Source organism: Spermophilus citellus (assembly GCF_964194105.1).
Source record: "Spermophilus citellus genome assembly, chromosome: X".
Lineage (NCBI taxonomy): Eukaryota > Metazoa > Chordata > Mammalia > Rodentia > Sciuridae > Spermophilus > Spermophilus citellus.
This window is the reverse complement of record NC_138190.1, coordinates 13,581,860-13,609,771: the sequence shown is the minus strand read 5'-3', so window position 1 is coordinate 13,609,771 and position 27,912 is coordinate 13,581,860. Positions and strand designations below refer to the sequence as shown.

Here is a 27,912-nt window from a genome sequence, read left to right as displayed (position 1 = left end):
AGGTCGAAAATTAGAGGTTAATTTATGTGACTTTTTCACACCCTCTTGACTAACCACCAAACCCATCCACATGACTTAATATAAATATGCCATGAATTTGTAATCAGGAGATTTCCATTTTGATCCTGACTTAACCAGGTGCCAGCTATGGAACTTGAGGCAAATCATGTAACCTCTCTGGTCCTCAGTCTCTCATCTGAACAACAAGAACTTTGGGTTATATGCTAAGATCCTTTTCAACTACAAAAATATTCCAATTCATCCACATCTTTTTTTTAATGCCACCACTGTAGCCAGCCTACTACTGCTCATAGCAAAGCTGAATATAACCATTCAAGGACAATTTGATGTATAAGGCTGAACATTCAAACCAAAAAACTTCTGGACAAAGAAGATAAATTCTAAAGGCCACACAAAAAATAAATCAGCCAGGTGTGGTGGTGCATGCCATAATCCCAGCTACTTGGGAGGCTGAGAGAAGAAGACAGCAAGTTCAAGGCCAGCCTGGGCAACTTAGTGAGACCCTATCTCAAAATAAAACTTAAAAAATCGGCTGGGTAGAGTGCTTGCCTAGCATGCACAAGGCCCTGGGTTCCATTCTCAGCACCATAAATAAATAAATAGGTCTAGAGGTGTGGCTCAGTAGAACACTTGCTGAGCATGTGCAAGGCCTAGGTTCAATCCCCAGCACTACTATAGAAAAATATATCAAGTCACTAATAGTTTTGTTTTTCCCATCAAAAAACTGTGATTAAAGTTTGCTAGCAATTGTTTCAGGAACATTAAACATTTCACCTATTAATTCTCTTTAAATCACCTGAAATATGATCACTGTGGATGATCTGTTAACTGGTGCAAGTGATAGCCAATAGAAGATGAGGAAAGATGAATGGGGGAGAAAGTGAAGACAAGAAGGGGTTAGGAGACAGGGACACATGGGAAAGGTCTAAGGCTTAGAGGTTTCAACAAAGACCAGAAGGTCACAGAATAGGATGGTAATCATGATGATTTCAGAGGTAGACTATGGGGGCCAGGAAATGGGAGGGAGCAACTGAATTTGAGTAGTGGAAAGGGTTGTTAAAATTTTGGAGAACAGGGGCTGGGGATGTGGCTCAAGCGGTAGCGCGCTCGCCTGGCATGCGTGCGGCCCGGGTTCGATCCCCAGCACCACATACAAACAAAGATGTTGTGTCCGCCGAGAACTAAAAATAAATAAATAAATATTTAAAAAAAAAAAAATTTTGGAGAACAAGAAACAGAGATGCCAAAGCCTTAGGGGGATTATTCACATATACTGTGAAGATACACATGATGATATTAAGAGTTGGAAAGAGTCTTTAATGAATAAGAAAGTTGGCAGACACCAAAAACAAGGACAAAAATATGGTACCACCAAAGGGCATAAACCTAGGTTGCAACTACCACAAACCTGGTAAACTTAAAATGCACAGGATTAGTATTTTTTTCATTATATTCTGAAACATTTTCAAATGTATAAAAAATGGTAAGAACAGTACAATTGTTAATATTCTGTCATTTATGCATTCTTTCCACATGTATCATATTTCTTCAGTCTTCTTTATACTAGAACAATTTTAGTGTTTCTATTTAATGACACTGAAATTTTTTAAGAATACAGGCCATTTGTTAGTAAAATATCCCTCAATTTGGATCTTTCTGCTATTTCCTCACAATTAGATTCAGGTTATACATTTTGGCAGGATAAGTGATGTGTCCTCAGGACATTACATCAAGAGGTACATGATGTTAATCAGTCCCATTACTGGAGATATTAACTTAGATCACTTGGTCAAGGTGGTATCCACATGAAATTCTCTATTGTAAAAGTATTTTTTCCCTTGTTTTTAGTAACAATTTGCAGGAACATGCTTTGAGGCTATTCTTTAAAACAACATAATTTTTGCTTAAAGCAATTATTTCTATGGTAGTTGCATTTTCCAACTCATTCCTTCTATACTTATTAGGATTAGGATTTTTAAAGCCCTATTTTATTCAACAACACAAATAGCACAACACAAAGATTACATAAAACCATCTTAGGAAATTCCATTAGAGTTGTAATCCGTGGCTGAGCTTTATCTATACAATACCAAAATAAGAGGCCAACTTAGTAAAACACTCAGAACAGGAAAACTGCAGTTTACAAATAACTGTGAGCTATGGGCATGGTAATACACATGTGTAATTCCAGCCACCTGGGAGGCTGAGGCAGGAGGATCACAAGTTCCAATTCAGTCTAAGCAACTTAGACCCTGTCTCAAAATTAAAAATGAAGAGGGCTAGGGATGTAGCTCAATGGAAGAGCACCTCTGTGCTCAATCCCAGTAACACAATAAAATAAAATAAATGCAACCTACCTGTCACATTATTTTTTGCCAATTTTCTGATAGAATCATTATTGTAAAGATATCAATTTTTAAAACTATTCTTAAGTGTGTAAAGGAAATTTAGCTATGTTAAAGTATTAATATTTTAAATTATTAAAATATTTTCTCAAAGAAAATATGTTCTATTCAATAATTCAATATGACCTTTAATCTTTACTCAGGAAAAAATGAAATACCTTGATTGCAATTCTGTTTTATGTCTCCCTGTTATTAATTACTAATCCAAGTTATATTGCCACATTTGTTCATCCAAGGTCAAACACAATCAGCATTTAACTTTTGTCTTTTGCAGCTGCTAAAAAGCTAATACAATATAAAGCCACAATTATATAAGTGTTCTATTACAGGAAATAACTGGCAGTCGGGGCTAAGATATTGCCCTTCCTTACACTGAGTTGAAATATCTCTCTGTGAAAGTATTTTCTAACAATTAACAGAATCCAACTATAAAACTGACTTCTTTGTTACTTGCCTAATAAAGGCTGGGAACTAGGAAAAATCATTTAAATGGAAATATGGAATGCCATATCCTTTAAGCATTATTTTCTGCCTTCTAAAGTTCATGATTGTAGAATGGATATCTAAATAGCCCCTGTCAGAGTCTCAAAATATTAAAGCAAATTTACCCTAATCACATGGTGAATAAAGTAAAAGGTAAAGCTGCATTTAATTGGTATAAAGAATAGAAAGACTGTTTTTTTGTCATCTCACACAGTGTGCTTATAGCATTAATCCTATATAAACCTCAAGGTCAACACATTATCATATCAAAAAAATGAATGACTAAAAATCATTATTGAGAGGGATCATAATTTCAAATGAAAAAAAGTGGTCTTCTTTTACAAAGGAAAGTATTTTAAAATGATTGTCAACAAACCAGGAATTGTAGCACATTATATGGGCTGAAAATAAAGGTTTAGCAGTCATGATATACTGACAATAATTGGTGTCACGGAGTAAAGTTACACAAGGAGAACATTAGAGTGACAAAATAAGAGGGCCAAGAGGAACCCAGAGAAACCCCAATATTTAAAAGTTAAGAGAAAGTAGAGACCACATAAATAGTTCCAGCAAAAACGGGAAAGGAAAACCAGGAGAAGGTGCTGCAAGTGAAGCAGAAGGCTATAAGTATTTTAAAGAATGTGTATGAGTGCCAAGTACTACCAGGAAGTTGAGCAGAATCAGTACTGCGTATGCTCCACTGAATATCAAGCCCATTCATTTTCCCCAGGCTGGGATAGATGAGGAGGCATTAGACGGCAATTTTAGACAATTGGGAAATTCTGAATAAAAGTTTAAGAGAAAGTAGAGACCACATAAATAGTTCCAGCAGAAACTGGAAAGGAAAACCTATATGTAGATAACATATCTAACATTACCAGTGTTAAATTTCTTCAGTGTGATTTAGTATCATACTTATACTCTTTTAGGAGATGCATGGTAAAGTATATCAAGGGTAATATCATAATATCTCCATTTACTTTCAAATGGAGGAGAGAGAAAAGAGGACAGCAAAAATGTTAACAACTGATGAATCTACATAAAGGACACATGGTATTCACTGTATTATATCATTCTTTCATCTTCTATTCCCTATACCCCACAGTGCCAGTAATGACTTCTTAATGGCAATAATAGTCAAAAAAAGAACCAATACTAATAAGAATAGCAAGAGGCCCTCTAAACAATGTCACTCACTGTTTTTCCATGAAGGTCCCAAATTGAAACATAGAACTTAAACTTAGGTGTAAGGGGATAGGGGACATGTGGCTGACTATCACCAGAAGGGTCTCTCAAGCAGTTATAAATGACTTAATTGTCAAATTTTTAAACAATGAAATCAACTAGATTTTTTTAACCAGAATCCTATTAAAAATTTGAAAAATATCTGGCTTACTATTTAATATTTTTTATATTTTTAAATAAAAATAACAGATACTTTTGATAAGAATAATCTCCAGGGGCTGGGGATGTGGCTCAAGCGGTAGCGCGCTCGCCTGGCATGCGTGCGGCCCGGGTTCGATCCTCAGCACCACATACCAACAAAGATGTTGTGTCCGCCGAGAACTAAAAAATAAATATTAAAAAAAAAATTCTCTCTCTCTCTCACTCTCTCTCCTCTCTCACCCTCTCTTAAAAAAAAAATTAAAAAAAAAAAAAGAATAATCTCCATTAGAGAAATTTTCTATTTGTCATAGCTTTTGCATCAACTTGAAATCCAAAATGGTATAGATAGTCTTTGTCAGTTCCTTAGCACTTAGAGAAATTGAATAAGTGCATTTCTAAGTGGTCTCAAGGGAAGAAATAAAATATATTAGTGTTCTCAAAGTGCTCTGTGGGGGTGGTGGGAGGCAATAGATTATTAACTGAAAATCCATCGACATAAAATTTTAAGTGTAAAGTGAAGTTCAGGCGAGTGAAATTACAATGATTTATTTGTGTTACATGGAAAAATTCCAATTCTCCAAGTCAAGGTAGGATACTGAATCTGTCAGATCTGGTTCTAATTTAGGTTTAGACACCAACTAGTGGGCAGTTCTTCAATCCAAGTCTCAGTTTCTTCATCTTTATAAAAGGAAAACTAATCAGAACTTCCTCTAAGAGTTTTGGTGAGAAATAATGAATGTAGTAGGCACTAAATAAATCATAGGTAATATTAGTATCCTTTTGTATATTATGAAAAAAGTGAAATAACAAACATTACAAAATCAATGCTACCTCTCTAAATTTTATATATAGGCTATTCTTTCTTAAAACTGCCACAATACTCCAGAGCCAGAGTACTGTGGTTGAGCTAAATGATCAAGCAGGAAAAGAAAATCCCTAAACACTATAAGACCACTAAAAGCAGCAACCAAATTCTTGCCTTGACTCTCTTATTCTGTATTCTTTTTTTTTTTTTTTTAAAGAGAGAGTGAGAGAGGAGAGAGAGAGAGAGAGAATTTTTTTTTTTAATATTTATTTTTTAGTTCTCGGCGGACACAACATCTTTGTTTGTACGTGGTGCTGAGGATCGAACCCGGGCCGCACGCATGCCAGGCGAGCGCGCTACCGCTTGAGCCACATCCCCAGCCCGTGTATTCTTTTTTTAATATTTATTTCTCTCTCTTTTTTTTTTAGTTGTAGTTGGACACAATACTTTTACTTTATTTATTTATTTTTATATGGTGCTGAGGATTGAACCCAGGGCCTCGCACTTGCTAGGTGAACACTCTACCGCTGAGCCACGGCCCCAGCCCCTGTATTCTTTTTTTTAAAACTAAACTTTTTTTATATACTGAGGATCAGACCCAGTGCCTCACATGGGTGAGTGCTCAACCAGTGATCCACAACCCTATCCCCTTATTTACTGTGTATTCTTAAGCCAATCACTTTGCTTCCCAAAGCCTGTTTTCTTTTCTGCAAATTGAGAACAGCCCTTCTTCACAAAGTTGTGATGATCCAATGTATGTATTGTGAAAGGCCTGGCCACCATACAAGCACTATGCAAATAAAAGGTACTTTATAGAAGTAAATTTAATTAAAGTTAGTTTCTGAAGGCAACAACATTAGGAGGCAGCATAAAAGGGTATAATGGCTGACAGTAACACTTCGTACTCAGAGCCCCATGGGTTCAAATCCCAACTCTGGCAGGTGAAAAGATGTATAACCTTGACAAATACCTTGCTGAGCATGAGCTGCTTCAACTATACACACAGGAATAACAACACTTTACTCAGGTTTATTGCAAGTAATAAATAAAATATATGTAAAATATGTTTAGCATGCTGTAAAATACTGTTAATAGCTATTATTTTCTCTCAAGAGTTTTTAAAATATGCATAGCCCTTGACACAGTAATTTCATATCTAATCACCTGATTAACCCATGGGAATAATCCAAACTAAGGAAACAGCATTGCATAAATAATTTTTTTTCAAAGTGCTATTTGTATTTTTTTAAAAAAAAGAGTGCAATCTTAGAAGAATACTTAAGTATATTATGGTCTAACCGTTAAATGAAATATTTAACAATGGTTACATTGATGTTTACAAATCATTTATAATAACCTGAGAAATATTTATAAAATAACATTTTAGTGCTGCAAGCGAGGCTACAAAAACTAATGTTTAGGATGATCAAAAATCTTTATTAGAGACAGCATTTGTGTTACAGCCAAAATTTGGATGTTATAAATTCTTCTGAGTATTTACAGATGTTGATTCTTTTGCTCCAAAGTATGCATGATGTATTTAAGTAATACTTTGAAGAAAAAAAAACTCATAAAACCTACTACCACTTAGAAATTTGTTTGAATTTATGTCATTTGTTACTGTAAGTTCAGTTTATTCAAATTAGGTTACATAAACACAGGATTTAAACCAACATATGTTCCACCAAGGCCAATTCATTGTATAAGTGTTGAATATAAGCAGTCATTGTGGCTTGAAGTGAGATCACACGTGTAATGATAAATGAAGGGCTTTCTAATACTACATGGGCACTCTAAGAATTATTTCATATGACTATAAAGAAGTTAAGAGGCCTCCTGTCTCATTCACAGCAGTTTCTCCAAAATAATGTGGTGTGCCGGAGCACGTTGGTGGTATAGTGGTGAGCATAGCTGCCTTCCAAAATAATGTTCAAAGTGGTGTTTCAAAAAGCAAATGATAATCATGAGGTTGGATTCTTCAGGATCATGAATAAATCATTTAGTTTTACCATAACTGCCAAGTGATGGGAGGTACCATACCAGGAAATGTATGTTTGTGTTTGTTGTAATTTTTTCATTCTTGAACAAAGCATATTTATTAAAAATTTTAAATTTTCTATAAAAAGAAAAAAAAACAAAATCTTCATTAGGGGCTGTGGCTATAACTCAGTAGTAGAGCACCTTCCTAGGTTCATTCCCCAGCACTGCGAAAAAGAAAAAGTTTCTACATCATTATGATCCAGAAATGGACATTTCTCAAGACTAATGAACTATCCTGATATCCACTTGCTTGAGATTGAGTTAATCCCATAAAAGATGCTACATAAACTTTCAGCTGTGCTACTCAAGAAGAACCCAGGTGCTAGCTGTTCATCTTTCGAGATGCTGTCTTATTGCTACATAAAACTTTTTCTTTCCTATCAAAAATCCTACATTACACCAAAGCAGGGTGTGGGGAACCCTGGAAGTTATTAACTCTGGATAGTAAAATGATGAGTATCAGTTATTTCTAACCACTTTTCTCTATTTTCTAAAATTTCTGAATGAGAAACATATTTCATGAATAAAATGTTTACCTCTGGGCAAATGTAAGTAAATACATAATACAAATACACAATAATATCAGCTTTCAGCAGGTTTATTATATGAAATGTGAAATCATAAATCTTATTTGACACATTCAATAGGAGATAATAGAAAAATTAAAAGGATTGTAACAAAATATTCTGGACAGGTCCATGTTAAAAAAAATAGATAACATGGGCAAATTCCTAGAAAGATATGAACTGCCAAAAATTAGTCAAGAGAACATCAGAATAGACCTAAACAAGTAAAGAAATAAAATGATCAAAAAAATTACCCACAAAGAAAACCCCATGCTCAGATGGCTTCACTGATGAACTCTTACTAAACATTTAAAGAAAATGTAATATCTGCTCTTCACAAACTTTTCCGAAAAACAAGGGAACACTTTCCAAATCATTCTATGTGGATAATATTATCCTGATATCAAAACCATACAAAGACATCATGACAAAAGAAAACTAAGCTGGTAACTTTTATGAACACAGATATCAAATTCCCCTATAAATTCTAGCAAACTGAATTCAGCAACACATAAACAGCATTAATACACTATGGCCAAGTGGGACTTATACAAGGAATGCAAAGTTAGTTTAATATCTGAACTTCAAATAACATAATATGCTAAAAAGGACAAAAAACCCACATGATCATCTTACAACATGCAGAAAAAGACTTTGACAAAATTATACTTTGTAATTTTTAAAAAGCCAACAAACTAGGAATAGGACTGAACTTCCTCAACCTGATAAAAAAGCAACTATGAGAAAACCACAACTAATATCATACTTAATGGTGAAATATTAAATACCTTCCCCTAACAAGGCAAGGATGTCTACTCTGGCATTTCTATTTAACATTGGCAGATCTAGCAAGATTAGGTAATGAAATGAAATGAAAGCCACTAGAAGGGCTAAAATGTAGCTCAGAGGTAGAGCAATTGCCTAGCATGTACTAAGCCCTGGATTCCATCCCCAGCACCACACACACACAAGGCATTGGAAAGGAAGAAGTAAAACTATCTCTATTTGCAGCTGACATGATTTATAAATAAAAATTACTAATAAATCCACTAAAAAAATTTTAGAGAAAATAAATGAAGCCGGGTGCAGTGGTGCACACCTGTAAATCCAGCAACTGGGGAGGCTAGACAGGAGAATTGCAAGTTCAAAGCCAGTCTCAGCAATGGCAAGGCACTAAGCAACTCAGTGAGAGCCTGTCTCTAAATAAAATACAAAATAGGACTGAGGATGGGGCTCAATGGTCGAGTGCCCCAGAGTTCAATCCCTGGTATCAAGAAAAGAAAAGAGAGAGAGAGAGAGAGAGAGAGAGAGAGAGAGAGAGAGAGAGAGAGAGGGAGGGGGGGGGAGGGAGGGAGGGGGGAGGGGGAGGGAGAAAGAAAAAGAGAAAAAGAAAGAAATGAACAATGAACAATGCAATGAACAATCCAAAATGAAATTAACAATTATTTACAATAGCACCAAAAAGAATAAAATACTTAGATTAAATTTCACAAAAGTAAAATAGTACACTACAAAATATCAGTAAAAGAAATTAAAAACATCCTGTGTTCATGGATCAGATGGCTTATTTATTAAAATGGTAATACACTCCAAATTGATCTGCAGATTCAACACAATCTCCATCAACATTCCAGCTGACTTCTTTGAGAAATTGACAAATCAATTCCAAAATTCATATGGAAATACAAGGAACCAGAACTGCCAAATCAATCTTTTTTTTTAATTTTTAATATTTATTTTTCAGTTTTCGGCAGACACAACACCTTTGTTTGTATGTGGTGCTGAGGATCGAACCAGGGCCGCACGCATGCCAACCGAGCACGCTACCACTTGAGCCACATCCCCAGCCCCCAAATCAATCTTGATAAACAAAGTTGAAGGACTCTGCTATGGTTTGGATATTAGGTGTCCTACAAAAGCTCATAGGTTAATGCAGGAATATTCAGAGGTAAAATTATTAGATTATGAAAGCTGCAACCTAGGTGAATGGACTGCCTGGGTGGTAACTGTAGACAGGTGAGGGGTGGCTAGTCAGTGGGGTTGTGCCCTGGAAGGGTGCATTTTCCCTTCATCCCTTTCCCTCTCCCTCTTTCTCTGCTTCCTTGCTGCCATTTGGGGAGCAGTTCCCTTCTGTCACACCCTTACCCCCATGATGTTTTGCCTCACATTGGGCCCAAAGCAATGGAGTCAGTCTATGGACTGAGATCTCTGAAACCGTGAACCAAAATGAACTTTTTCTCCGCTAAGTTGTTCTTGTTGGGTATTTTGGTCACAGAGACACAAACTTTCTACAAAGCTACACAATCTAGACTCTACAATACTAGCATAAGGAATACATATAGATCAATGGAATAAAATTGAGAGTCAAGAAATAAACTCACATTTACAGTCAATTGATTTTTGACAAGAGTACCAAGACCATTTGATGGGGAAAGAATAGTCCTCCTTTCAATAACTGTGCTGGAACAACTGGATATCCACATGAAAAGAATGAATTTATATCACTCCCTCACACATGTGAAAATTAACTCCAAATGGATCAAAATCCTACAAAACTTTTTTTTTAGTTGTAGATGGACACAATAACTTTATTTTGCTTATTTATTTTTATGTGATGCTGAGGATCGAACCCAGTGCCTCACATATGCTGGGAAAGTGCTCTACCACTGAGCTACAACCCCAACCCAGCCTCCTACAAAACTCTTAAGAGAAAATACAAGCATAAAACTTCTTGGATTTATCAGTGGATTCTTGGGTATGGTACCAAAAGCACACATACACACAAAATGGACTTTCTCAAAATTAAAAACTTTTTTCTTTCAAAGGACACCACTAAGAAAGTGCAAAGACAACTCACTAAATGGAAGAAAATATTGGCAAGTCATATATTTGTTAAGGAATTTCTATCTAGAATATATGAAGAACTCTTAAAACAAAATAATATAAAATAAATAACAATAACAAATGGATAAACGATCCGAATAGACACTTATCCAAGGAAGATAAACAAATGGTCAAAAACATATGAAAAGATGATCAACATCATTAGTCATTAGGGAAGTACAAACAAATTCCACAATGAGATTCTTCATTCCCACTAGGATGACTCTAATATAAAGGACAAAAATAAGTGCTATGAAGGGTGTGGAGAAATTACTACCCTCATTCACTGCTGATAGGAATGTAGACTGATACAACCACTTGGGGAAACAGTTTTGAAGTTTCCCAAAATGTTAAGCACATAGCTACCATATGTCCCAGCAATTTTACTTATTGGCATATGCCTAAGAAAACTGAAAACATACATCCACATGATAACATATATGAATTTTCATAACAACATTGTTCATAATAATAAAAAATAGTACCAACCTAATGTCTGTCAATTAATAATGGATTAACATGATGTGGCATATTCATACAATGGAACATTATTCATTAATAAAAAGGAATGAAGTACTGATTCATGATACAACATGGACAAAGCCAGGCACAAAAGGTCACATAGTGTGTGATTTCATTTACATGAAATGTCCAGAATAAAATTCACAGGGATTGAGGGGAGAGGGAAATCAGGAGAAACTGCTTAAAGGACAGGGGTTTTACTTTGGAGTAAAATAAATGTTTTGGAACTAGACAGGTGGTGCAATATTGTAAATGTACTAAATGCCATTGAGTTGTTCACTTTACAACAGTTGGTTGTATGTTATGAGTTTCACCTCAATAAAGTATTTAAAAGAAAAAAACATCCAAAAATCCTAGTTAACACTTCTATTCACAAATAACATTTCAAAAGGGGAAAAGTATTTCAAAAAGAGACAGAATTTTTCTTTTCATTCATAAACACAGGCAACATTTCCAGCACTCACCTTTCTCAGACTTCTTGTTTCCTGTTGAAGAACTGCTACAACCCATGATTTCTAAATCATATTATGTTCACAAATTCAACTTCTGATTCCAAGATAAGAGTATGAAAAGTCTCTTCGTTGATGTTGTGAGGAGCTGCTCTTAGTTGATCCCCTTCAATCACAGATACTAATAAGAAACAGGAGGGAAGGAGAGAAAGTATCAGTTAACAACATGATAGCTAAGGGGCTGCTCGGCAGAATTCGTTTTATGCTTCTTCTGAATTACTATTCATTGTGTGATGTGGAAAGTGATCAGACATAATCTGACCATGATTTATTTTCCAAATCACAACAGTAGCTACAGAGCAGCTACACACTCAAATTATAGTTTCTCCATCTCTAAATCAAATCTAACCCTAAAATTAAGCATTAATAGTCAAACATGGTAGATAGCACATGCCTGTAATCCCAGCTACTCAGGAGGCAGGGGGCAAGAGGATGGAAAGTTTGAGGCCAGCCTTGGTAACTCAATAAGACCATCTCAAAATAAAAAATAAAAAGGGCTAAGAATGTAGCCAAGTGGTAATCTCCAGCACCTTAAAAAAGAAGCATTAATAATGAAATGAAAAACTGAACTGTAAGAATGTATTATTTTCTAATTGAAATACAGAGAATGGAGGAGCTGATATAATTGTTTTGACTTTAAACTTAAAGTAATTAAATCTATCTGGACTTTAAAAACACAAATTGGAGGCCGACTATGAGAAAAAAACAACATGTATAAACAACTGTGACAAAATTAAAATCAAAGTGAATTTTTTGACAATATATTTCATTTTTCAATCAGTTGAGGGTGCTTGTTTAAAAGAAGAAAATTCAAGACCTCCCCTCAAATTTAGGAATCATTATCTGTGAGAGTGTCCTTTTTACCTTTTTTAGTACTGGGGCACTTTGCCACTGAGCTATATCCCTAGCCTTTTTTATTTTGAGACAGGATCTCCCTAAATTGCTGAGGCTAGCCTTGAACTCAAGGTCTTCCTGCTCAGCCTCCAGAGTCACTGGGATTACAGGCATGGCCCAAGAGTGTACTTTTTTTTTTTTAATATTTATTTTTTTAGGTGTAGATGGACACAACACAATGCCTTTATTTTTATGTGGTGCTGAGGATCAAACTCAGGTCCTGCCCGTGCTAGGCGAGTGCTCTACTGCTGAGCCACAATCCCAGCCCCAAGAGTGTCCTTTTTAAATGAGCTCTCCAGGCATTCCTGAGACCCCTCTGAAGTCTCCCCTCTTGCTTACTAGATCCTTATGATGAGGCTGCTGAATTGGCATTTCCATAACCACTTGATGAGGGTTTTAAACAAAATTCCCCTCTGTAGTATACCATCTCATTGCTTTTGGGGGTGATGTTTATTTTGTGATGCTCTGACTCTGAACTTTACCTACTTTTTTCTATCATTTTTTTCTATTACTACTACACCAAAGACTTCAAAATTTCAATTCAACTAAAGAAAGGGAAAACTAATATGAGTAAAATAAGGCTGGGAGTGTAGTGTAGTGGTAGAGTGAATGCTTAGTATGCCTGACACCCTGGATTCAATTCTCAGAACCAAAAAATAAAAATACAGCTGGGACCCAATTCTTTTATGTATCAAATTAATTAACTCCCCTAAACTTTGGGCTATTTACAGATTTGATAGACATTTCTTTCATGTCTTTTTTTTTTTATCTACATCATGGATAAAAAATGTTAAGGTCAAGTTCAAAGGCACAACAAGCCCTGTGGCACTCCATTCCAGATCATTCTTCAGGGTATATCCACTACATTCACAATGTCTGAGCATATTTATTCAGAAAGAAAAGGAAGAGGAAGAGGGAAGGAGGATAAAGAAGAGTAAAAAAGGAAAGAGGAAGGGAATCAGTTTGGCATGATTTTTAATAAAAGAATCATAGACAGTTAAAGGTGGGAAAGACCCTTAAAATTACCTACTATTTATACAAAGTACAAGAAAATAAAGCAATTTGCCTAATGTCAAATTTTGCTGCATATTGGGGAAATTTTTAAGCTCCTAATGCTCAGCTTGCACTTCATTAAATCAGAATATCTGGGGGGTTAAAAAATACTAATGCCAAGGTCCCACCTCCAGAGATTCTGATGTAATTGGTATCGTGTGGGGATTGAACATCAAGATGTTGTTAAAGGTAACCAGATGATTCTAAAATACAGCAAAGTTTGACAATCTCTAAAAGAGACAATGTTTTATCAAACCTATAATGTTGCCTAGTGATCATTTTTCCAGAAATGCTTTGACTCCATTCATTGGAAGCTGAATTTTTCCAGAGTTAGATTTAACAAGTCTGGCTTCTGGTATCTACTTTTCTCATTTTTGAAAATGGTATACTACTGACCCATTTTTGTGCTCAGGAATTTCTCAAAGGTCATCTACAGTACATTAGAGAACACATCTGCACATTCCTTCATCACTGCAGGTGTGGGTGAGGGGGTAAAATTCAAAGTCCAGGCTTTACTGATAATACTCAATTACAAAAATTCTGGAGGCCAAGAAATCTGCATTTAAAGTGCAATCTTGGGCTGGGGGTATAGCTCAGTGGTAGAACATTTGCCCAGAATGTGCAAGTTCCCAGCATCAATAAAAATATGTACAAGTAAATATATTTGTAAAATAAATTTTATATTTTATATATATATATATATATAAAGTGTACCCTTCAGGGTACTTTGATGCAGGCAGTCCCCATATCCCAGTTTGAGAAACACTGCCCTCCCACAGTATCCATATCTACCTTGGGCTTTGCTCCATGCTTATGCTATTTTTTTCTACCCCTTTCTATGAATCATTAGAGTTTGGCATTGAGTAAGCAACAAACACTGATTGGATAACAAAAGTAATGTATCTTAATCTCAATTTCCTTTTTCCAGAAAAATAATGTATCTCCAAAGGCATTTGCTTCTCAGCTAATTCATTATAAACACATAGAATTCCATATATAAAATTCACTAGGAATTTTAAAAGCATCAAACTTGCATATGTTTCTGTTAGACTGTAAGCACCATGTGTAACTTTCTTTGTAAATACCCCTCGAACCTTTGGCACCTACACAGTGCCTTTTACATAACATATGTTTGACAAATACTGAATGGATAAATTAATAAAGAAGTAAGTATTTCTAAGCCAGAGTCCTTTAGAAAACTAATTGCTAAAAGTCATTATTTTTTTAATTTTTTTAAATTTATTTTTTAGTTTCAGGTGGACACAATATCTTTATTTTATATTTATGTGGTGCTGAGGATTGAACCCAGTGCCCCGTGCATGCTGGGCGAGTGCTCTTCCACTGAGCCACAACCCCAGCCCCTAAAAGTCATTATTAGTGTATCATTTTTGCATTCTTTTTTAAAGCAAATTTTAAAATCATGTTGGAAATGATAATTGTTCTAGAATTCTTTGGTTGTCTATTAGAAAAAAATAATTGGCTATTAGAACTTTTATATTATTATTGTGTCTTTTTTTTATACTGTCTTTCTCAGGTAACGGGGGTGGGGGGGGAGAGAGAGAGAGAGAGAGAGAGAGAGAGAGAGAGATCTATCTCACCAAAACATGAAAAACATCTGGTGCCACTTACCACTCCCACATGCTACCCAACCTAGACCTTGAAGCAGAGGGGAGAGGAAAGCAGGTTTGTGAGCAGTGTCTGTGGCATCCTTGGGAACACTTATGGCTGACTATGAAGCTGATAAAGATGACTTGGGGATTTTCCATGACTTGGAAAAACCTAAGCTTCTTCCATTTCCACACTCCACCAGCATCAAGGAGAGGACTTAGTACAGCAATCAAAGTCTCTGAAAAAGTGATTCCTCCTGCAAGGGGTTCTCAGGCTCAAAAAGTTGATGTCCTGGTCACATAAACCACTGGGGTGGATTGTGGCAAAAACAGCTTGAAAGCTGCCCAGTGCTTCTGCCCTTTCTGATATATACCAAAGATGATTTTAAGAGTAAACATAAATTAGTGACTCATCATCAGCACTCAACGTACAATCTGCAAAAGGACAGTTTTCTACCAAAAGGTTGGGCTTCTACTAAAAGGTTTTTACTGTGGGGCGATGGGTGGACAGGAAGGAGACCCGAGAGTGGAACTGTTTGACATTTCATCTCATCCTAACCACTTTCATTTTCAAAGCTGAAAACAAGAGGAAAGAACAAAAGATGGCCCTTGGAGCCAGCCCACCCTTTACCACTGAGCATTCTTGAAGTGTAAGCCCAGCTTCCCTAAGATGTTCTTATTCATTCTTAACATTATTTTATTTCTAAGTGGATCTCTATACAACTCCCACACCTTGGCTCAGCTACCCTGACTGTGCATGAATCTACCTCTGGCAATATTCTAGATGTTAACTGGGTAGTTCTCCATGCCAGAAATCCAGCTTTTCCTAGAAATGTTAGCTTTTGTGAGAAATTCCTACTCAAGCTCTGGCCCTGAGGAACTCAAATCCAGAATCCACCATCATTTATCTGGCTCCCCCACCATCACCACACTACCATACTACCACAATGGGAGTTAAGTAGGCAGTTATAATTCTTCCTCCTTGAACTCTAGACACTAGCATGGAGAATGGACACCTTGTCAGGCTCACTCTACTTCTGATATGATTATAATCATGAAGTATCTTAACCTAGAGCCAGGTTTTCCAAAGTGTGTTTGTGTTTGTCTGTTCATCAATGTGGTTTATTATTCTAAGAATAAGGCAAAAAAAAAAAAAAGTTCCACCATGAGAAAAAAGTAGTGTTTAACAAGTTGTTTTTTTTTTTTTTTTAACTGCAGGATTTCTCAGAGCCTTCAATAGATTAATGTGCATTGGGAATCTTTAAGAGCGAGTTGACAACTAGGAGGGGACCCTTTTGAGGTAACCATTTCAAGAACAACTGTTGTTCCTAACTGTTCAGTAGAGCCTTGGATTTAGAAAGGACTGAAGTTTAAATTCTCAGCTTGTCATGAATTCCTCTGCACCTCAGTTTCCTCTTAAGAGATAAAAGTGCATACCTTACTGACATGAACAAAGAGCAACTCTTCTTAGCAGACAGGTTAGCAGGGGCCATGTATGGGTGGGAATCCGCTGTGTTTACTCAAGTTTCCTTCAGAATGCTTCGCTTGGGGCCTCCCAGAGACCACACCCCTTGAATGTCTGTAGGCTCTAGAATAAATGAAGATTCACAAAGAAATGCCCCACCCTCAGAGCTGCAAGATCTGAAATAATGCTACACCAGTAATACCAATAAGAGTTAAAATCACTACCATTTATTAAGGGACTATTATGCACCCAGTACAGTAGGTGCTTTATATTTCTATTATTCTAGTAAATCTTCATAGCAAACCTTCAAGGTAGCATCATCACCCCCATATTACGAATGAAGAAACTGAGGCTCAGATATTAAATATCATACTCCCTGGCACAGATGATTAGTGGCAAAACTGAGGATTCCCCTATTTAACCATTAAAAAACAAAAATGCCTGCCCACTTAAAGGCTAGCTATGCCTCACTTTCAGGATCCAGTCTGTGTTACAACTAAATCACTGGAGAGAATTCTTAAACACTGCAACAAATTCTTTTCCATTTCTTACAAAGAAATAAAAACCCTGTGGTCCTCTATTAAAAGAGGCCAAAGGAGCTAAGGAAGCTTTCTAAATATGAAGTTGTATAGTGGAGTTTGGATAATACTCCATGAGGGATCTACTTACAAGTGTTTCTCAAAGTGTCGCTTGCCTCATTTTTTTAGCTCTCATCACCTAAGTTATTCCAAATATCAAATTTATTTGAAATAGGCCACAACCCTTCAGATTGCAAAGTCATCTGTACACCTTTTTAAAATAAAAATTGATTTACAATCAGCATTTCTGAGAAAAATCATCCTAAGAAATTGCAAAACAATAAATATACTCCAATGAATATACATTCCCTCTTTCATTTTCACATGATAAATGTTTATAATGTAGAATACAGTCATGTAGAATTAGCCCATAATGTCTAACAACGAATGAACATCTTACCTGGGTCTCTTGCTTGGCCACTGCAAAGGTTTTCCTCACTCCAGGTGTTTCAGGAGAAACAAAGATGAGAAAAAGTCTTCTCTATGAGAGAACACAGAGGTCTGAAAGAAAAGAGTTATAATTTTCAGATCTCTCTGGAGCACCACACACACACACACACACACACACACACACACACACACACACACACCAGGGAGAGCTCTTGCTTAAATAAACACACACACACACACACATAAACAGAGAAATCACTAGAACAGTGCCAATCTGACTTGACTTTCAGCCTGGAAGGCAAGCCCAAAGTCAGATTCAGGAAAGGCTGAGCTGTCTTGTGAGCTGCAGCTGTCTGCCCCAACCCTTCTCTGTTCCTGGCCTGGAAATAAAGAGATGTGCTCAAGTAATGGGCTGCGATATCAGTGGTCACATGATTGCTTCTAAGGGGACCAGACTCTGTTCAGGCAGGATCAGGCTGCTGTTTGCAGAAATATTCCATATCGGTACAAGTAGAAAAGAGAAGTTCAGTAAATAAAGGCAGAAAAGCATTCTTTAGATCAACTGCAGATGATTTTTGGAAAACAATGTAATAACCTGCGTACAATTAAGAGAAAGTGGGAAAATGAAACATTCTTTCTAAGGGATAGAAAGACATACATTTAAAGGAGTTGCAGTTAGAGCACTGCAAACTAGTTCATATGACATGTGTATTTGCCCAGCTGTCCAATTCTTATTGGAGAAACCTATCTATGAAAGAGAGATTCACCTCCTTTCATTGGCAGAAAAGAAAATGAAAGTTGACCTGTAGTTTTTCTGAGTTTTGGAAAGAAAAAAAGGAAGATACATCTGAAAACTCAAAGTGATGAATTCAGTAATGGATGCCAACAACCACAATTCGGCTATCTGTTAAAGCAATTCAGGGATGGGCTTATTCTCAGAGTCTCATGCTGACTGTAGCCACACTGTTAGCAATTTTCCTCCCAAACTTCCTACCTGGTTACACGGCATATGCAGCTTCAAGCTTACTGTTCTCAGGCTTCACCAACCGGGATTTACAGGACTCTAGCCATGGCCGTTTCATAACCCCACCCAAGCTGCTCTTTAGCTTTAGCTGCTCTTTAGTCTTTCTGCAATTGAGAGTCATATAGGACTAGCAAAATGGTTACCTAGTTTACTACTTAATCTAATGGAGTTCCTTTAAAAATAACTGGAAAGGCAGCTTTGGGCTTCTGTACTTTATTAGCATATTAAATATTACCAGAGGGCCTCATTATGAGGCAATACAACCGTTCAGGTTTCCATGGCAGGGACACCAAGATGAGAATCTGATGAGGCTGCCACATGCTTTGTAAATGATAGCATAATTACCCAGGCCTCTGAAAAAATAGTGGACAATGCAGCTCTATGGCTAGATTTCCAAACACATGTTCAATTCACAGTCATTAAATGATGGCTATGTCTAAATGCAGTTGTTCAAATGTCACCTTCTCTATGTGAAGCCTTTCCTGAATCACCAAAAGGGAATTAGTCATTCTGTCTCCTGGCTCTCAAAGCCATGCATGTGTCCAATTATAAAGTCTCCCAAAATGTGCTGTAATTTGCCCTTTTACATGTTAAATCCTAAGGGGAAATAATCCATTCCATTCCTCTTGGCATCCTCAGCTCCAGATGCATAAGATCACCAAATATTTGTTTAATCACAGAAATAAAAGAGAGGAGGGAAAGAACCTGGGATTTAGGTGATTATTTTTAATATGTTTTTAGTCCATCTAAAATACCTTTGTTTTATTTATTTTTATGTGGTGCTGAGGATCGAACCCAGTGCCTCACATGCATTAGGCAAGCACTCTACCACCGAGCCACAACCCCAACCCTTAGAATATTTTAATAGTCAATTTCTGAACTATGAATTAGATTAGCAAATTGTATCAATTTAGAATTCTTAAAATTAGAATTCTAAATTCTTAAAATTTAGATCTGGCCAGGTGTGGTGGTGTACACCTATAATCCCAGCTATTGGGGAGGCTGAGGCAAATCACAAGTTCAAAGCCAGCCTGGGCAACTTAGCAAGACCCTATCTCAAAATAAAAAATAAAAAGGGGCTAGGGATGTAGCTCAGTGATAGAGTGAGTGCCCTTGGGTTTAAAAAATATATATATTTAGAATCTGCTTTGAATGAATAGCTTTACTTTTTTCTATTATACAAAGAACACTGAAACATTACTTTGAGTACCATATTGGAGTCCTACAGCCAGCCTCTAATTGCTAAATACACCAACACTGATATATATGAATAAATCACAATAATGCTAATAACACTAATTAAGCACTAATTGAGCACTTACAATGTTCTAGACTTATTAATTTGACATGTTAATCTTAGTTAATCCACATACTAGCCTATGAAGTATACACTACTCACATGCTAGGAACAATAGGCCAAAGTCAAATAACAAATTAAATACAGAGCTGGGATTTGAACCCAGCACTTTGACTCTAAAACACCTGCTTATGATCACTGCACCATACTGTCTGGATCAGCACCTTGTGCGTTTGCAAAACTGAGGTTTTTGTTTCTCGGATGTTCTTTGACTTTCCTGCAGTTAAGCGGGAATGTGTTCTCCCAATCTGAGAAAAGAAAAAACAAACAGGCAAAATCATGTTTACAATTCTAAACCCACTCATTAACAATAAATTTGTTCCCATAACAGTCAAGGTATGTCAATATATTTCTTAATGGGCATATCATCATATGAAAACAGCTGACAGGAAAGGTAAGAAACCAATTTCCCCTTGGAAAAGGCATGGTAATACCAAATCATCCTTGACCAAGATGCCTTATGTTCTTTCATTTAACAAATATTCACTGAGCTGGGGTGAGGGAAGGGACACAAAAGGTAAACAAAATACACATGACTGGGTGAGGCAAACACAGAGGTAAATAAGAAATAGTAATAAATTACAAATTAAAATCTGTCTCCCCTATTAGACTATAAGCTCCAGGTACCCATAACAGCACCTGGCACATAAGAAATATTTATTACATAAATAAATAAAAGCAAAACAGTAATGTATGACAGTATGACAGGTGAAAAATACTATGGGAGCCCAGAGAAAGAGTTCTATTCTAGAAAGGGAAATGAGAGAAGGTTTTTTCTAGAAGAAATGACCCACAAATCTTATGACTGGGGGCTGGGGTCATGGTTTAGTGGTAGAGCGCTTGCCTAACACATGTGAGGCCCTGGATTCGATCCTCAGCACCACATAAAAATAAAATAAAGGTATTGTGTCCATCTACAACTAAAAATATTTTTAAAGCCAAAACAAAAAAAAAAAAACTTATGATTGAACTGACATTATCCAGAAGAAAAGACAAGGGCAAAAAGAAGGTATTCTTATGAACATACATATTCTACTATACTTGACAAGGATGTGAAATAAGAGTAGAACTAAAAATCAGAATGAACTGCAACCCTAATGATCATGCTGCAAATAGAGTGGATAGAGAAAGATGCCTGTCAAGAATGAAAAATGGGGACTGGGGATGTGGCTCAAGTGGCAGCGTGCTCGCCTAGCATGCATGAGGCACTGGGTTCAATTCTCAGCACCACATAAAAATAAAATATGGTGTCCACCTAAAAAACTAAATATTTAGAAAAATGAAAAAGGCTGCCTTTTCCACCTCTGCAGGCTTCCTCTTCCTTTGCTGCCTCCCTTTTCTATTTCCACTATGCCACTCCTTTGTCTTCATCTTCCAAATAAACTTCCTGCCCTGTAATGCTTGCTTCAGGCTCTGCTACTGAGAAAACCCAAGCCAGGACACTTGATTAGTCGATGAAGTAAGAAACTATGGAAAGACAGAGGAATTCAGAGAAGTCTGGCTACCTCATAAGGAGGAAAGACCACATCACAGGCAAAGTTTTCCTATTTCACAAGCTTCCTGGAACTGGCCACAGTTCCAATTTCTGCCAAGGTAAAGTACTTCTAATGGGCAGCTCCTAGTATCGATCATAACACACCCTGAGAAGTATGCTAGAATTAGATGCAGTAGCCAGACTGGGGAGTAGACTGAGACAACAGCAATATGCAGTTATACTTGGTGGGGGTTACTTAAGGGGTCTGCCCATTCTTGGCCCTGGTAGCTGAATGTTCAAAGCACCAGACAGGACTGGTCTCCCAGCTATGGCAACTTTCAGCTAGCCTTCCAGTGCTGAGGCCAATGGTAAACAATAACAAATCACTACTTCTTAAATTCTGATAGTCTCCAAAACCGGGCACTTGCCTGGCAGCAGATGTACAGAGATCTACAGGGAAGCAGAAAACATTAGAACTTATATTTTTATCTGTTTTCTTATTCTTATTAATTTTTCTATTTCTAATGTATATTTAATCATGTATATAATGAGTTCAGTAGTATTGGCTATAAATAAGCAAATATACTAGGGGTCCATTCTCAAAAAAATTTTACAGTGAGGAGCCCATGGTCCCCAAATTTCAAAGAACCCTGATTGAAAGAGACCATTCCTTTCAAAAGAGAAGAAAGGAACACAAAGTAATTTTACACTTAAACAATAGAAAAGATTAAGCATATCTCCAAGGATAAGGTCTGAGTATTGAAAAATCACATTAAGTAAGAGAAAAGAGAGGCCAGATTTGGCAAACCATAGGAAGTCATTAAGAGAAATCAAAGGTAGGTTAGGAGTCACTATCAGGTGGAAGAAATTCATAAAGGTCAGTACTGGCCAGAAGTGTTCATTGGGGTCACCTGGTCAGTAGCCATAGTAACAGGATGAAATAGCTGTCATGTTTTTAAGTATAGAAGTTCAGTTTTGAAAGGATCCTTCTTAGATACAAAAGTTAAGCCTTCTTTTGTTGCGATTTAATAAATAAAAGATTAGTAGATATCAAAATTTCAATTATGACCACTTAATCTAACCCTTGGTTCTAGATGGCTTGCATTTTAAAAAATAATTTCACCTTAAATTAACACTGAATGTTCATAAATCAAAATTTAAAAAGTTTCCCAGTGGGCTGGAGGTATAGCTCAGTGGTAGAGCACTTGCCTAACATGTGCTAAACCATGGGTTTCATCCAGAGTGTTTCAGTCTGGGTAAAATGGAATAAGGACATTCTGCCCGCTCAACCCTGTTTCTCCCATGGAATGATGCTATCAACCCAGGCAGAATCCATGAAGCAGCTATTTAAGGACTGTAGCAGGCAGACTAATAGACTCTATTGCCTTTGCAACTTGTTTTATAAGCTGCCATGTTTGAGGGGCCTATAAAGACTGGGGGAAAGCCAACAAGGATCTAATTAAGGTCCTCAGTCAAACAGATTATGAGGGACTGAATCCTGCTGACACCCACGAGCTTAGAAGTGGATCCCTCCCAGTCAAGCCTTCAGATGGCTATAGTCCTGCCAACTCCCTTAACTGCAGCAACTCAAAAAAGATCCTAAAGGTGCCCAAACAAACTAGGCCTGGGTTCCTACACTGCAGAAACCATGAGATCATAAAAGTATATTGTTTTAAGTCACTAAAATTTTTGTTAATCTATCACATATCAATAAATAAGCAACGTTAGGACTCCAAAAAGTAAATAGTAGAAAGTAGAGTAAAAGAACATCAGAGTTTGAAGTACTGCTGAAGTGGTAGTAAGTTTACATTTTTTTCCCCTTCAGTTCAAGGAAGCAGAAATTCAAATTAGAACCACAATAAGATATCACTATTCACCTGTAGCATGCTTAAATTAAGAGGAAAAAATACTAATACTTAATGCTGGCTAGAATGGAGAGCAACTAGAAATCTAATACCTTGCTAGCAGAAATGCAAAGTGGTACAGCTTCTCTGAAAAAGAGTTCAATAGTTTCTTATAAAGTTGAATATATACTTAACCATATGACAGCAATCCTACTCCTGGATAGTTACTCTAGAGAAATGGATTTCTCTGTTTACACAAAAACCTATATACAGGTTCACAGGGTAAATACGGAAAACAGTCCAGATGTCCTTCAATGAGTAAATGGATACATAAACTGTGGGACATTCACACAATGGAATACTATGTAGTAATAAAAATAAATGAACTGCTGATACACACAAGCTGAATAGATCTCAAAGGTATTATACTGAATGAAAGAAGACATGCTTAAAAGGTTAGACATTTCTATAACATTTCCAAAAAGACAAAACTATAGTGATGGAGAACTGATTGGTGGCTGTCAAAGGGTTTATGGTTAGGGGAGGAGAGATGACTATATCTGATTATGGTGATAGTTACACTAATCTATCTGTTAAAATTCACAGAACTATAATACAACAGCAAGTGTTTTGTATGCTAATTTTTTAAAAAATTTTTTAGTTGTAGATGGACACAATATCTTTATTTATTTATTTATTTTTATGTGGTGCTGAGGATCGAACCCAGTGCCTCATACATGCCAAGCAAATGCTCTACCACTGAGCTACAGCCCCAGCCCTTGTATGATAATCTTAAAGTGCTTTAAAAAAAAAAAAAAAAAAACTTCATAGAGCTAGCTCTGGTTTAGTGTCTTTAGGTCTATAGATACTAGAATCCCTATAGGCCGACTTTGACTACCAATGACCTTCCTAAATCACAACCAGCAGCAATATCTTCTGCTATAAGCTCAGAGTACTAAGGAAAACACTTGCTCTTTCCTCTGTCTTCTGTTTTAATTTTCTATTCATGGGCAAAACTCAAAAACAGAGGTCCCAGTCAGAAGGTGCTGCCCATCCATTCTTTACTCAACAGATACTTGCTGAGCATGTTCCAGCTACAAGGCAAGGAGATAATGATGAATAATTATGATTCATTCCCCTACCAGGTTCACAGTATGATGAAGAACATAAGCATATACACAAATAATTTCAAGACAGGAGATATAGACTCAGAAATATGCTCACATACTACTGGAGTCCAGAAAAAATTAGCTTTACCTGAGAAAGCCAGGAAATATTTCATAAGGCATATAAGGCAAAGAAAGTCATCCCTGGAAATGCAAGAGCATTTTATATTTTTGGAATGTTTCCTGAAATGGGGGACAGAGGATGTATAGAGCAGAGAGGCTGGAGATATAAACCTGGAAAGATATTACCAACTATGAATATTCTTATAAATCACAACAAAGAATTTGGACTTTAACCTATCAATCAGGGAAGGTAATTCCAAAATGTTTATTGGGCTGGGGCAGATAATAGAAATGAAAAAAAAAAAATCAGCCTGGGTAGAAACTATGGGACACTATGGAGAGTTTTTATCTAAATGAGGCAGCTGCTACTTAATGGTAGCTCTCTCAGGCTGCCATCTAGAGATCCTGGCCCATTGTTGCCTGATGCAATCTTCCAAGAGAATCTAAACATGTTTTATGTATGATCTTATTTTTAAATGTTTGCAAGAGTATATTTCAGCAAATTTAAGATGCTATCGATTATAGGGTACATCATTATTTTATGTACTAGACATAAAATAACCACCACTAACCAAACTGTGGCACTCTGTCAATTTTAAGACATATCACCCAATCAGAAATGCTAAAATGTGGGAAGGAAAATGTGCCTCTTAGAATCAATGAAATATAGTAACTCTCATTTTCTCAAAACATTGCATGGATTCAGTATGAAGCCACCAGACTGCAAATTCTGTTTAATTGAAAGGAAGCCTGAAGGTAATCAGATGAGATTCAAGCTGTAGTAAGTTCTCTGTGGGGCTGTCTGGTGATAAATTGAGAAAAAGCTGGCAACAGAATACTAATGGGAGTTTCCCACAATAATCTAGGTGATTGATGGTAAGGGCTGAATTAAAAATCGGAGCAGTTGGAATGGAGAAGAGGGAAGAACCAAATATCCAATAATTTAATGTAACAACTCCTACAAGTCTCAGACTGGGCATGGGGAGTGAGGGAGATACAGTCATTAAGGAGGATTCCAAGGTTTCCAGTTCAAAAAAACAGATGTGGGCTGGGGATGTGGCTCAAGTGGTAGCGCGCTCACCTTGCATGCGTGAGGCACTGGGTTCAATTCTCAGCACCACATAAAATTGAAATAAAGATGTTGTGTCCACCTAAAAAACTAAAAATAAATATTTAAAAAAAAAACAGATGTATTTTTTACTCAACAATACTTACTGGGTATGTACCATGTGCCAAGCACTCTGCTAGGTGCTGGGGGTACAGTGGTGTACCAGACAGACATGGTCCCTGCCTTCTTGTAATTAACAGTTTAGGAGGTAATGCCACTGAATGCAGTAGGGTATTAAAGGATACAAGAGTAGCACACAAAGATAGACTATCATGTTTATGGTGGAGAAAATAACAGTTGGGGTATGCTAAATTTGAGTGACTGTGAAATCTCACTATTGAAATGTCTCGTAGGCAGTAGAAGCCTGGGTTTAGAGCCCAGGAAATAAATCAGGTCTGGAGAGTCAGATTAAGAAAGCCATCAAGTTACCAATAATAGCTGAAGTGATTAGAGAAGATAAAACAGCCAGGGAGAGCTCAGAGGGTAAGAAGGCCATAGGAGCAAAAGCAGAACACTGGAGAACTGAGACATTAAAGATAATGAGAAGAGGAAGACGCAAACAAGGAGGCCAACAAAGAAGCAATTTGGAAAGTAAGAGGCTGAGGAAAACGGGGATCTTTAAATCAAGAGTGACTCTCATTACCATGTAATCCACATCTGCCTTTACATATAATTCCACACAAAAGTAATTTATTTTGGTAATGTACAATTCAGATTTTCAAAGTCTATGGGTATTTTTCATGAACTCCAAATAGGTTTATCAGAACTCTTCCTTATTTAGAGAGCTATGATATTTTTAAGTATAGCCACAATCTGTTCCTTTATCTTATAAGCACTTGGATTTTATATGTATCTCAGTTTGACATCTAGCATATGAGTCAATGGCAGAGTGATGGTAATTCCTTATTTCTTCCTATTTTCCTTCTGCATGAGCTATAGCCTACCATTTCAAGACAAAAGTAAAACTAAGAATATATGTTGATGCAAGGACCTCTCATGTCAAAGTACTGGGCATTGGGCAAAATGGATCTAGGCAACACAATGAAGAAGTCACATTATAAGATCATGAGGTTCTTGACCCAGATCCCTGTAACAGGTGAACCCATGATGTGGAAAGATACTCTGGTCCTGCACTCTTATTCAGAAATCTCCAATTTATAGGAGAGGGAAACCAGGCCTAGAGTAGTTAGGTGGCCTCCCCAAAATCAGTCTTGTGACTGGCAGCCAGTACTCTTCATTACGTCAAGGTGGCCTGACTCTATCCTGCATATAATAATAATAATAATAATAATAATAATGATAATAAATGTCATACATTAAACAAAGTCTACAAAAGTTGGGCCAAACAAATCAAACAGGAAGCAAGTTAACTTTCAACCTTATAGTCTCATGAGCTCACTCACTGCATCTAGTCCATTAAGTGCTCTTACCCTTCCCTCTAGGTTTTATCAGTTCTACGCAGGCTCAGAAAAACAGATCATCTTCCTAGATCTTCATTTTTCTGGTTGCTGAATCTTTCAGCCTGACCTGCAGGCTCAGGACACAACCCATCGTCGCCCTTATAGGTCTTACTTAAAGAGGTTCCCTTAGCTTCATCTGGAATGTTTCAGAAGTAGATTCTAGAATGATTCTTCAATAGGTTGTCTTGGTAACAACAATGTAAGATGCAAATATGCTAGTACCTGCTAAATGAAGGTGGGCAACACAACCCCAATGAGATAAACCACTTTTTGCTTTTTAAAAGGTAGATTCTAGGTGCTTCGAGTTTTCTTTTGGCCACAACCACCTCCCCGTTAACAATTTGTGTGTTCATGAACATAGAAAATAAAAAATAATTTGTTTCTTAGAAGAATGTCAAGACTATTAGCTAAAACAAGGCCTAAGAAAGATTCATGGCTTTCTTTTCAAAACCCTCTTTTGGGGCTGGGGATGTAGCTCAAGTGGTAGCGTACTAGCCTGGCATGTGTGAGGCCCTGGGTTCCATTCTCAGCACCAAATAAAAATTTTTAAAAAAGATATTGTGTCCACCTAAAACTAAAAAATTAAATATTTTTTAAAAAACTCTTTACCATTGTCTTAAATGAGATAGTAAGTTTATGGTGAAGTCTTTGGGAAAGTTTTTAAAGCATTTTCTTCTAGAGCACTTATTCTTGTCTTGGTTTCATCCATATATTCATTCAACAAATATCTTGAGCATCTATTATATGTTGGGTACTGCTCTATACCCTGGGAATATGTCAATTAATAAAACTGACAAGTCCCTTCCCAC

General features: G+C 36.7%; 1 protein-coding gene across 2 annotated transcripts in view; it reads right to left on the bottom strand.

The window, feature by feature from the left end:
• Positions 1 to 27,912, bottom strand: part of PPEF1 (protein phosphatase with EF-hand domain 1) — a 137,807-nt gene that overhangs the window by 98,022 nt on the left and 11,873 nt on the right. Inside the window, exons 3-6 of one of the 2 annotated variants that reach the window (XM_081278305.1) lie at positions 20,114 to 20,236; positions 17,618 to 17,718; positions 16,612 to 16,762; positions 11,576 to 11,741 (exon numbers count right to left, since the gene is read on the bottom strand). In XM_081278305.1, the coding sequence (XP_081134431.1) occupies positions 11,576 to 11,621 (46 nt within the window). In that variant the 5' untranslated portion in view covers positions 11,622 to 11,741; positions 16,612 to 16,762; positions 17,618 to 17,718; positions 20,114 to 20,236. The remainder of the gene's footprint in view (positions 1 to 11,575; positions 11,742 to 16,611; positions 16,763 to 17,617; positions 17,719 to 20,113; positions 20,237 to 27,912) is intronic. The other variant, XM_081278304.1, reaches the window with a different exon arrangement.